This window comes from Bos mutus, chromosome 23, assembly GCF_027580195.1.
Source record: "Bos mutus isolate GX-2022 chromosome 23, NWIPB_WYAK_1.1, whole genome shotgun sequence".
Classification (NCBI taxonomy): domain Eukaryota; kingdom Metazoa; phylum Chordata; class Mammalia; order Artiodactyla; family Bovidae; genus Bos; species Bos mutus.
This window is the reverse complement of record NC_091639.1, coordinates 22,428,076-22,439,907: the sequence shown is the minus strand read 5'-3', so window position 1 is coordinate 22,439,907 and position 11,832 is coordinate 22,428,076. Positions and strand designations below refer to the sequence as shown.

At 47.1% G+C, this 11,832-nt stretch overlaps 1 protein-coding gene across 1 annotated transcript; it reads right to left on the bottom strand.

Annotated features, from left to right (window-relative positions):
- LOC106701543 (BOLA class I histocompatibility antigen, alpha chain BL3-6-like) lies at positions 1-3,721 on the bottom strand. Its single transcript, XM_070360906.1, is given in 8 exon segments — positions 1-311; positions 472-519; positions 658-1,228; positions 1,345-1,620; positions 2,511-2,630; positions 2,633-2,785; positions 2,982-3,251; positions 3,566-3,721. Coding segments are annotated over 6 exon segments (1,065 nt in total). The 5' UTR covers positions 3,639-3,721; the 3' UTR covers positions 1-311; positions 472-519; positions 658-1,055.
- Positions 3,722-11,832: the final 8,111 nt, after the last annotated feature.

Here is an 11,832-nt window from a genome sequence, read left to right as displayed (position 1 = left end):
TTCATATATACAGATTTTATTTTCAATAAGGAAAGAAGATATCATTATTCAGTGCATATAAAGCAAAGACAGGGATAGACATGGTCCAGCCTCGTCTCTGCTGGAACAGGACAGTGGATGAGGGAAGAGAACACAGGTCAGGGTGGGGAGGGGCAGCAGTGGGCATGGGTGGGCCAGTCTCCCTAACTCCTACGTTATGTGAATAGGGGCACAGACACATTCAGATGCAGCTGCAGAAAGAGGGGTCCGGGGATCTGATGTCACATAGCGGGATGAAGCATCACTCAGTCCCCCAAGGCAGGTGTCTCACACTGTGAGAGAAAAGAATCAGGAACCAGTTGAGGTCAATCATGCCAGGGCCGAGATTCTCCACAGCCCCCCACATGCTCACATGTCCCACTCAAAGATTCCTGCCACCCAATATGTCCCTTTGCCCCATCCCCTTCCAATCTAGACACCCCAGGGTCTCACCTTTAGGAACCGTGAGAGACACATCAGAGCCCTGGGCACTGTCACTGCCTGGGGGAGAATAAGATCAGGACGTGGTCAGAACCCACAGGAGAGAAACTAGAGAAGGAACTTTGAGGAGGGTGAGCCCCCATGGCCTCCTGTCTGCACCCACACAAGGGACTCAGGAATCACCCCCTCCACACTTACTTGAAGCCTGGATATAAGTCCCTCCGTTTTTTACCTGTTAGAAGAAAATACAATGTGAGAGGCCAGAGAGAAGACTGAGTCATGTGATGTTAGAGGAACCCCTAGTCCTGGACCCCAGAGAACTTTCTGGAACTGTGGCCAAAGCTCATGCTAGGATCAGGAACACAGAGAAGGGAGACCTGTAAGGACTGGACCAACTGCCCTCGTGGAGGTCTGTCCTCAGCAAGGACCTCCCTTCTGACCTTCAAGTGCTGGAAACCTGGTTCCCAACTGGAATTAGGAAGGTGAAAATTTCACTTTCATTTTCGCATGTGCTTTAGAAAAGGAAAATGTTAGCATCAGATCCAGACTCCACATGTGTGTGGAGGGTACTTTCCAGTAACCAGGCAGGTAAACTTCTACCTGGGCTTGAAACCCCCAGTGAGACAAGAAAACTCAGATCCCTCCCTCCCTTCCCTACCTGAGCGCTTCTTCATCCAGATCACAACTCCAGCCACCACAGCTCCAGTGACCACGAGGAGAACCAGGCCAACAATGATGCCCATGGTGAGGAAGGAGGGCTGAGGAGGTTCTGTGGAAGAAAGGGAAGGGGCCCTGACCTCAGCTTGAGCCCTGACCTTGCTGAACTGAATCCTGAAGGGCTCCTGCTTTATCTGAGAGGAAGCTCCATTCTGATCCCCTCCTTACCCCATCTCAGGGTGAGGGGCTCCTGAAGCCCCTCGTGCTGCACTCGGCATGTGTATTTCTGCTCCTCTCCAGAAGGCACAACCAGGGCCGCCCACTTCTGGAAGTTTCCGTCCCCTGAAGGCCTGGTCTCCACAAGCTCCATGTCCTGCGTCTGGTCCTCCCCATTGCGCTGCCAGGTCAGTGAGATCTCCTCAGGGTAGAAGCCCAGGGCCCAGCACCTCAGGGTGACCTCACGGTCAGAGATGGGGTGATGGGTCACATGTGCCTTTGGAGGGTCTAAGGAAGAATCAGAAAATTCACAGTTTGTGTTACCTCCATGGGTCACTGAAGCAGCATCATGTGACCATCCTGAGAAAGGACAGAACAGTGATTTTTTTCCCCAGCTTTACTGAGGTATACTTAACAAAAATTGTAGATATTTAGAGTGTACTACATGTTGCTTTGATACATATGTACACTGTGAAGGTAATTAATGTATTCATCAACTTACCTTATGTGTGCGTCTGTTTGACAGGGGTGATGAGAATGATTAAGATCAATTTTAAAGTATATAATACAGGATTATTATTAACTATAGTCACCAGGCTGCACATCAGATCCCCAGATGTAGTAAGAACTTTTTTACCCTCTGAGCTACAGAACATTCAGGACCATGGTTTCGAAAAAAACAGCACAAGAGCTAGATAACAGCCTTATCTTAGAGATCTATATTAGTCCTTGGAAATTTCTAGAATGAGAGACTAGGCTAGGCGCTCTAAAAATGTGAGGGGGAGAATACAGACTAAAGGTCCTGATTCTGGTGGAGGCTGAATGACTCAGAAAAGCTGGAGTCAGGCCTCCTAAGATGCTCTCAGGGTGAGAACAGGCCTTGAGAGACAAAGTCATGGATCACAAGATGGTGGCCGGGGTCAAAGGGCACCGCTGACCAGCTCTTTCAGGGATGGTTTCCTGCGTCATTCCTTAAGACCCTGTGTTCCTTTATTGTCCTTCAGAGAAGAGGGGCCACTGGTGGCTGTCTTGTACAGAATATGAAAACCCGAGCGGATTTCCTTCCTCTCCTGACAAGAGCCTGGGGCGCTGTTCCCACAGGGACCCCATTTTTCTCTCTTCGTGGGAAGCCAGCTCCAGCCCAAGGGGAGATCAGGGCGGCCCTGCGCCCCTCGTACCTGCGCGCAGCAGCGTGTCCTTCCCATTCTCCAGGTATCTGCGGAGCCACTCCACGCACGTGCCCTCCAGGTAGTTCCTGAATCTCTCCTCCTCACCTGCCGCCTCCATCTTGCGTTTGAGATCTGAGCCGCCGTCTCCACCGCGGTCCAGGAGCGCAGGTCCTCGTTCAGGGCGAGGTAATCTCTGCCGTCGTAGCCGAACTGAGTGAACCCGCGGCGGAGACGCCCGTCCGGCCCCACGTAGCAGCCGTACATCAGCTGGAGGGTGTGAGACCCTGACCCGCCCCGACCACCCGCGGTGATTAAACCCAAACTGAAAATGAAACCGGGTCAAGCCCCGCCGGCTCCTCCCGGGTAGGGGTCGGGTGTGTTCCGCAATGTTGGGGTGACCCTCGGACCCGCAGACTCTGGCGACCCCGCCGGTCCCTGGGGATGGGGGTCGTTACCTGGACCCGGGCCCGCGTCGCTCACCGGCCTCGCTCTGGTTGTAGTAGCCGCGCAGGTTGTTCAGGGCCACTCGGAAAACCTGTGCGTTGCCCTTGGCCCTTTGCGTTTCCTCATCCCAATACTCCGGCCCCTCCTGCTTCACCCACCGCGTCCGCGGCTCCATCCTCGGATTCGGGGCGTCGCTGTCGAACCGCACGAACTGCGTGTCGTCCACGTAGCCGACTTCCAGGTACCGGGGCTCCCCGAAGCCGGGCCGGGACACGGCGGTGCTGAAATACCTCATCGAGTGGGAGCCTGGGGAAGGGGAGGGGTGAGACCCGGTCGGACCTCCTCCCGGCGCGGGTCCCGGGTCCGAGGTGAGGGGGCCGGGAGGGCGGAGGGGGCGTAGGGCCAGCGAGATGGAAGCGGTCGAAGACCGGCCCGAACTCCGGAGGGGGAAGAAAAGAGGGGTCGGGATGCAAGGGAGGGACAGGCCGGGACCAGGGTGAGGGGGCGGCTTTGGGCAGGGGCGTCGGGGTCGCTCGTTACCTGGGGTCCTGCCCCCAGACTCCCGGGCGGTCCTCTCGCCCCTCCCCGCAGAGGCCGTTCCCTCTCCACCCCGCACTCACCAGCCCGGGTCTCGGTCAGGACCAGGACCCCCGAGAGCAGCAGGAGGAGGGTTCGCGGCCCCATAACTCGCATCCTCTGAGTCTGGGAAGAAACAGAGTCCTGACGGGTCGGTGGAGACCTTATAACTGGGATCCGCGGAGACGCTGATTGGTTTTTCTAGAAACTGAACACCCAGTGGCAGTGAGAACTGGGGCCGCATCATGAGTGTCTAGGCAAGAGGACGCGACACAGGTTGTGAGAGAGAAAGTGAAACTCGGGGAGAAGGGGAATCCCCAACACGGAGCGTCCCAGCCCCAGACACAGCCCTTGACCCTGAGATCCTGAGCGGCTCGCCCACCAGGGACCTGGGACTTTGCCCCGATCCCTCCCCTCCTGCTAGGTAGAATGTTTAAACTACCAACTAATTGCACTCATCTCACATGCTAACAAAGTAATGCTCAAAATTCTCCAAACCAGGCTTCAACAGTACGTGAACAGTGAACTTTCAGACGTTCAAGCTGGATTTAGAAAAGCCAGAGGAGCCAGAGATCAAAGTGCCAACATCACCTGGATCATCAAAAAAGCAAAAGAGAAAACATCTACTTCTGCTTTATTGACTATGCCAAAGCCTGTCTGTATGGATCACAACAAACTGTGAAAAATTCTTCAAGAGATGGGAATACCAGACCATCTGACCTGCCTCCTGAGAAATCTGTATGCAGGTAAAGAAGCAACAGTTAGAACTGGACATGGAAAAACAGACTGGTTCCAAATCGGGAAAGGAGTACGTCAAGGCTGTATGTTGTCACCCTGATTATTTAACTTATATGCAGAGTACCTCAATGGCACCCCGCTCCAGTACTCTTGCCTGGAAAATCCCATGGGCAGAGGAGCCTGGTAGGCTGAAGTCCATGCGGTCGCAAAGAGTTGGACACGACTGAGCGACTTCACTTTCACTTTTCACTTTCATGCATTGGAGAAGGAAATGGCAACCCACTCCAGTGTTCTTGCCTGGAGAATCCCAGGGACGGGGGAGCCTGGTGGGCTGCCATCAATGGAATGGCACAGAGTCAGACACGATTGAATCGACTTAGCAGCAGCAGCAGCAGCATCTCATGTGGTCTAATGCACCTGACTTGAGGCCCACTAATCACAAAGAGCAGTCCATTCCAAGAGAACATTCTGTGGTGAAAGAATTGTTCTATGGCTGTGCTGTCCACTCAGGTAGCCAGTAGCTACATGAGGCTATTTAACACCTAAAAGTGACTGTTGTGCTGAGGACTTTTATTTATTTTAATTTGAATAGCAATATGTCGCTACTAGCTACCATATTGGTCAATGCATATCTAGAATGTTGTTAATTACTCTCCCATTTCTTTCCCCTAAAAGATCCTGTGTGACTCATAGGTTGATGCATACTAAAATGATCTTAATACTGAAGTCATGGATTTGTCTGTGCAGGTTTTAGACGTAGCTTTAACATACAGCATGCTCTGAAGGTTTCTTTAATGTGTATTTTAACAGATAGAGTGTTCAGACATTAGCCAAACCATGGTTTATCACCTTAAGGTTGTAAGTGTTCAAAACTGCCCATCACTGCTAGTTGTCCAATAATGAGAAATGGGTATAGTCCTTGGTCTCTTGGTGTTTTCCTTAACCTGGTAAACATAAGGACACACAGAAGTTATCAACTGAACACAACAGATATTAATACTTGGTAGAGCTTGTACATACTTGTAAAGTTATGAAGCAGAAGATGTAACATTAGAATCCACCACCGTATTACTTTTTACTTACTACTCCTGCTATATTTTCTCTTTGAATTCAATCAGTTCTGTTTCCCTTCACCCTTGGACCCCTCTCTCCGAGACAAAAATATACATGAAGTTTTTACTCTTGTGGAATGAAGCATTTTATGACCCAAAGATGAAAAGCCATCAAAACACATAAATCTTGCCTATGTCAAGCAGACACTCACAAGATACAAACATATGCCCCTATTCCGATGGAAAGACACAAAATTTTTGGCAAAGAGGTAACATGTCTCAATGTTCTTCAGTCAAAGACCACCAGGAACAAAGCTGTGGGCCATCAAGTTGGATTTATTCTGGATGCAGCAAGGGAATCACAGAGCATCAGGGACCATGGCGTCTCTTGTGATGTGTTAGAACATATACGGCAGGGGGTCCCCAAGCTCTGGGCTTGGCCCGGTATCTCCTGTCAGATCAGTGCCAACATTAGATTAGAAATAAAGTGTACAATAAATGCAATGTGCTTGAATCATCCTGAAACTACTTCCCCCTCCCCTGGTCTGTGGAAAAATTGTCTTCCATGAAATCAATTCCTGGGCCAAAAATGCTGAGGACTGCTAACATACAGGATATGGACTTTGGCTGGGTAAGTTTGAGGGCATCTGTGCAAGACTGTGCTTCTCTGATATCTCAGTTGGTAAAGAATCCACCTGCAATGTGGGAGAACCCGGTTCAATTCTTGGGTTGGGAAAATCCACTGGAGAAGGGATAGGCTACCCATTCTGGTATTCTTGGGCTTCCCTTGTGGCTCAGCTGGTAAAGAATCCACCTGCAATATGGGAGACATGGGTTTGATCCCTGGGTTGGGAAGATCCCCTGGAGAAGGGAAAGGCTACCCACTCTAGTATTCTGGCCTGGAGAATTCCATGGACCATGTAGTCCATGGGGTGTCAAAGAGTCGGACTTGACTGAGTGACTTTAACTTTCAGATGCAAGACTGGCTCACTTTAATTGGGTGTTGTTAGGAAGTGGGGGCATTTCTATGACTGGGCATCTCAGTGAGTCTTCCCTGTAGGGAGGGCAGACTAGAACAAGGATACAGATGTGATTGGAAAAAAGCAGAGGTGACTAGTATTAGCACAGGGAGAGGTTTGGTACATTGTGAGGGGCACAGTGCCACTTCTTTGGTCTGTGCTTAGAATGATGTCATGCTCTTGTTTTGTCTCTCTGTGTCACACACTCAGATGTCCTTGTCTGATGTTGGTCTTCTGTGAGATGACTTATGTCCAACAAGAGAATAACACAGCCGTGTGGTGAGCACCAGCCCAGCCAGAGGATCAGAATGTACATACTAATGTGTGAGTTGAAGGTGATCTGTCAAATGTTTACAAATGTAAGGGATTTTTGCTGCTGCTGCTGCTGCTAAATCACTTCAGTCATGCCAATTCTGTGCGACCCTATAGACGGCAGCCCACCAGGCTCCCCCGTCCCTGGGATTCTCCAGGCAAGAACACTGGAGTGGGTTGCCATTTCCTTCTCCAATGCATGAAAGTGAAAAGTGAAAGTGAAGTCGCTCAGTCATGTCCGACTCTTCGTGACCCCATGGACTGCAGCCTACCAGGCTCCTCTGTCCATGGGATTTTCCAGGCAAGAGTGCTGGAGTGGGTTCCCATTGCCTTCTCTGAAGGGATTTTTAATCCCCTGTAATTTTTGAAAGCATTATTTACCAGCTGCTGCTGCTAAGTCGCTCTTCAGTCATGTCCGACTCTGTGCGACCCCGTAGACGGCAGCCCACCAGGCTACCCCATCCCTGGGATTCTCCAGGCAAGAACACTGGAGTGGGTTGCCATTTCCTTCTCCAATGCAGGAAAGTGAAAAGTGAAAGTGAAGTCGCTCGGTCGTGTCCGACTCTTCTCAACCTCATGGACTGCAGCCTACCAGGCCGCTCCATTCATGGGATTTGCCAGGCAAGAGTACTGGAGTGGGGTGCCACTGCCTTCTCCGTATTTACCAACATGCAAGAGAATTGAAAAGATACTTAGGAATATACAAAAATAAATAATTCATGTTCTTCCCTTCATTCCCCATTCACCCACCTCCTCTACTCAGAAATGATTGCAGTTAGAAATTTCTTATTTTTTCTTCCCAGAAAAGTCGATCTGTTCATTAATGAATATTGTTATATCAGTAAAAGAGCTCAGACACAGCCTGGGAGAACTTATTGCAAATTCACATATCTGATAAAGGACTTGTTTTAAAATACACACAGAACTCTTAATTTCAACAAACAATAACTAGTAACCTTTTAAAAATAAAGTCTGAACAGATAAATACCTCTTCAGAAAGACATAACAATGGAAATGCATATGAAAAGATGCTAAACATCTTATGTTTTTAAGAAATGTAAATTAAAAATGACAGTAATGTATCATTACGCCTAATAGAATATCTAGAATCTAAGAACAGGTGATGCCAAGTGCTGACCAGGACATGGTGCAGCAGAAACCCTTGCTCACTGGGGCAGGAATAGGAAGCAGTGCAGCTGCTGGAAACGAGTCAGCAGTTTCTTACGAAGCTACACAGAGACTCTCCATCCAGTCTATCCATCAATCTAGTACTTGTTCAACTCATTTGAAAACTTATTTTTGCACAAACACTTACAACACTTGTTGATAGAAGAGCACCCCTTAAGTGTGGCGTGTGCATGGTAACTTCCTTCTAAAGACTATAGTGTGGAAAGTAGGGAAGTAAAAATAGAAGTTTACAAGGAGAAACCTGGGACATGCTACCTTAACTAGGTGATGAGGTGAACTTACTAGTGATATTCGAGTGGACAGTGTATACCCTCGGTGAACTGGAGAATGTCACTCATCTCTGTGGTCCTCTTCACCAAAACCCTTTGCCCCAGTCAAATAGAAAGATGTTCTACTATGTTTCTGAGCAGTACTCCACAAAACATCAAAGTCATCAAAAACAAGAGAAGTCTTGTGTGACTGTCACAGCCAGAGGAGCCTGAAGGAGACATGATTCCCAGACTTAAAATGTGTCTTTGATAGGATCCTGGATCAGGTTAAAGGAAAAAGAGATGGGAATACCAGACCACCTGACCTGCCTCTTGAGAAACCTATATGTAAGTCAAGAAGTGACACTTAGAACTGGATTAGAACAACAGACTAGTTCCAAATAGGAAAAGGTGTACGTCAAGGCTGTATATTGTCACCCTGCTTATTTAACTTCTGTGCAGAGTACATCATGAGAAACACTGGGCTGGAGGAAGCACAAGCTGCAATCAAGGTTGCTGGGAGAAATATCAATAACCTCAGATATGCAGATGACACCACCTTATGGCAGAAAACAAAGAGGAACTAAAAAGCCTCTTGATGAAAAGTGAAAGAGGAGAGTGAAAAGTTGGATTAAAGCTCAACATTCAGAAAACTAAGATCATGGCATCTGGTCCCATCACTTCATGGCAAATAGATGGGGAAACAGTGGAAACAGTGTCAGACTTTATTTTTGGGGGCTCCAAAATCACTGCAGATGGTGACTGCAGCCATGAAATTAAAAGATGCTTATTCCTTGGAAGGAAAGTTATGACCAACCTAGATAGCATATTGAAAAGCAGTGACATTACTTTGCCAACAAAGATCTGTCTAGTCGAGGCTATGGTTTTTCCAGTGGTCATGTATGGATGTGAGAGTTGGACTGTGAAGAAAGCTGAGTGCTGAAGAATTGATGCTTTTGAACTGTGGTGTTGGAGAAGACTCTTGAGAGTCCCTTGGACTGCAAGGAGATCCAACCAGTCCATCCTAAAGGAGATCAGTCCTGGGTGTTCATTGGAAGGACTGATGTTGAAGCTGAAACTCCAGTACTTTGGCCACCTCATGTGAAGAGCTGACTCATTGGAAAAGACTCTGATGTTGGGAGGGATTGGGGGCAAGAGAAAAAGGGGACGGCAGAGGATGAGATGGCTGGATGGCATCACCGACTCGATGGACATGAGTTTGGGTGGACTCCGGGAGTTGGTGATGGACAGGGAAGCCTGCTGTGCTGCGATTCGTGGGGTCACAAAGAGTTGGACATGACTGAGTGACTGAACTGAAAAAATCTGATAGACAAAATATTAGCATGTGTCGATATTTTCCAGCTAAAGACCACCAGGAACACACCTAGTTGAACACATTGTGTTTACTACTGAAAGGTTGTTGTTGAATCACGCGAAGACACCGGGATTCTTGGCCCCCGGAGGAGAAAAATTCAATCCGGGGTCAGAGACGGGGCTTGATCACTCAGAGCTTTTGTGTAATAAAGATTTATTAAAGTATAAAGGAGATAGAGAAAGCTTCTGACATAGGCATCAGAAGGGGGCAGAGAGAGTACCCGCTTGCTAGTGTTACCAATGAAGTTATATAATCCAAAGAATGTCTGGGGGTTGTAAAAACCTCATCAGACCTACTCCCATAATTTACATTTTAAGATAACACTGTCCTCAGGAAGGATACATCCTTGTAAAGACCTAGGTCTACTCCCATAATTTACATTTTAAGATAACAGAAGGTTTAATCCAGAGACTGTTCTTAGGCAGGATACATTATTGTTATATAATCCTAAGGAATGTAGAGAAAGAAAAAAAGTTTGTCTTTTCTTCCTCCTTGAGAATTCCAGACCCCTCTCTACTTGGGGACCCCTAGACTCCCTATCAACCTGCCTAGGAAATGACTCTCTCACTACTTGATACAGCAAGGGAGAATGTATACTGTGGGGAACCACAGGGCGTCTTAGAGTGAGGGTATAAGAAAGAATGTGTTATTGTGGGATTTGGGCTTTGGTTGGAGAAAAGAGGGGTTTACTCCAAACTGAGTGTTGCCAGGAAGCATGGTCAGTTACATGATTGGGTGTCCCAATCAATCACATCCATAAGGAGGGCAGACTAGAGCAAGGATAAAGGAGCATTTGCAACCATCAGTCCTGTTACCCAGGATAGGGAGATGTTCAGTACTTTCTGAATTGCACAGTGCCCTGTTTCTCTGTGCTTAAATGAAATTATGTATAGTTTTATCTTGTTTTGTTTCACTTTATTATGATTTCAGTGTATCCTTATTTGATGTTTCTATTTTATAAATGATTTATTCCAAAGAGAACAACATGGCCTAGCTGTGAGCACTGGGTCAGCTTCAAGTAACTATAAGGTCTAGCTGTGAGTGTCACACCTGTTCCCTGGGGTCAAGAGGCTGATTTTTCTTCCTTAAATTCAATATTTTAAAATTCCTACATCGAGATTGGAAAATAAAGACTATAGAAAACAATTTGGCAGAGAAGGCAATGGCACCCACTCCAGTACTCTTGCCTGGAAAATCCCATGGATAGAGAAGCCTGGTGGGCTGCTGTCTATGGGGTCGCACAGAGTTGGACACGACTGAAGTGACTTAGCAGCAGCAGAAAACAATTTGGAAAAGAAGAAATGTAAATACCAAATAAATTCATTATTGATAAATGGGAAAAATGGGAATGTGAAAGGGAAAATGGAAATAAAAATTAAAATCTGTCAGCTTGGCAAAGATGAAAGCAAAATAAAGGCTAGACCTTTAACAGGTCTCCTTGGGAAAGTCAAGGTGTAGGGCAGGGAAAACAGTTTAGGATTGGCTGGTATGAACAAGTATCAGCAGGCTTTGGGTTATAGTAATGGTCTTTGGTTGTCTGGTACCTGGCCCTGGGATTATTAAGGCAGAGGAATATTGCCTCTTAGGCTACAAAGGCCAGATGGGGGAGGGTGGTGGGGGGTAGGGAGGGTGGGTGCAGTGGATGTCTGGGTTGGTTAGTTTGCATATCAGAGGCTTGCTTCTGTCTGGGCTGTAGTCTGGGAAAGCTGTCTCTCCTCAGTGAGAAAGATTTTGACATTGTTTTTTAATTACTAATTTTTATCTTTGATTGCACTGGGTCTTCATTGCTGCAGCTCATGGGCTTTCTCTACTTGCAGAGAGCAGAGGCAGGGGGGTGGGGGTGGCTCCTTTCTAGCTGCAGCGCACAGGCTTCTCACTGCCATGGCTTCTCCTGTTGCAGAGCACAGGGCTCTGGGCCCAGGGGCTTCAGTAGTTATAGCACATGGGATCAGTTGCTCTGAGGTACTTGGAATCTTCCCCAACCAGGGTTGAATCTATGTCCCTGGGTTGAACCTGAATACAAGGGGATTCTTATCCACTGAACCACCAGAGAAGTCCTTCAGCAAAACATTTTTTAATCTTCAGAAATATTTAATGATGTGGGCAGATGGTCAGATATGATGTTAAAAGTATACACTATGAGATTACATATAATGCAATTTCAGTTTTGTAAAATAAGAAATATGCAAATTTTTACACCAGAAAAGGTTAGAAATATACCAAAATGTTAATAGAGAAAATGTTTTGTTGACAAAAAGACTTTGGGATTAAAAAAACTCTTCATTTTTATAGTGAATTTATATTCAGTTTACAATCAGAAAAAATTTTTTTTTTTTTTTTCTTTTAATTGGAGGCTCATTATTTTACAATATTGTGGTG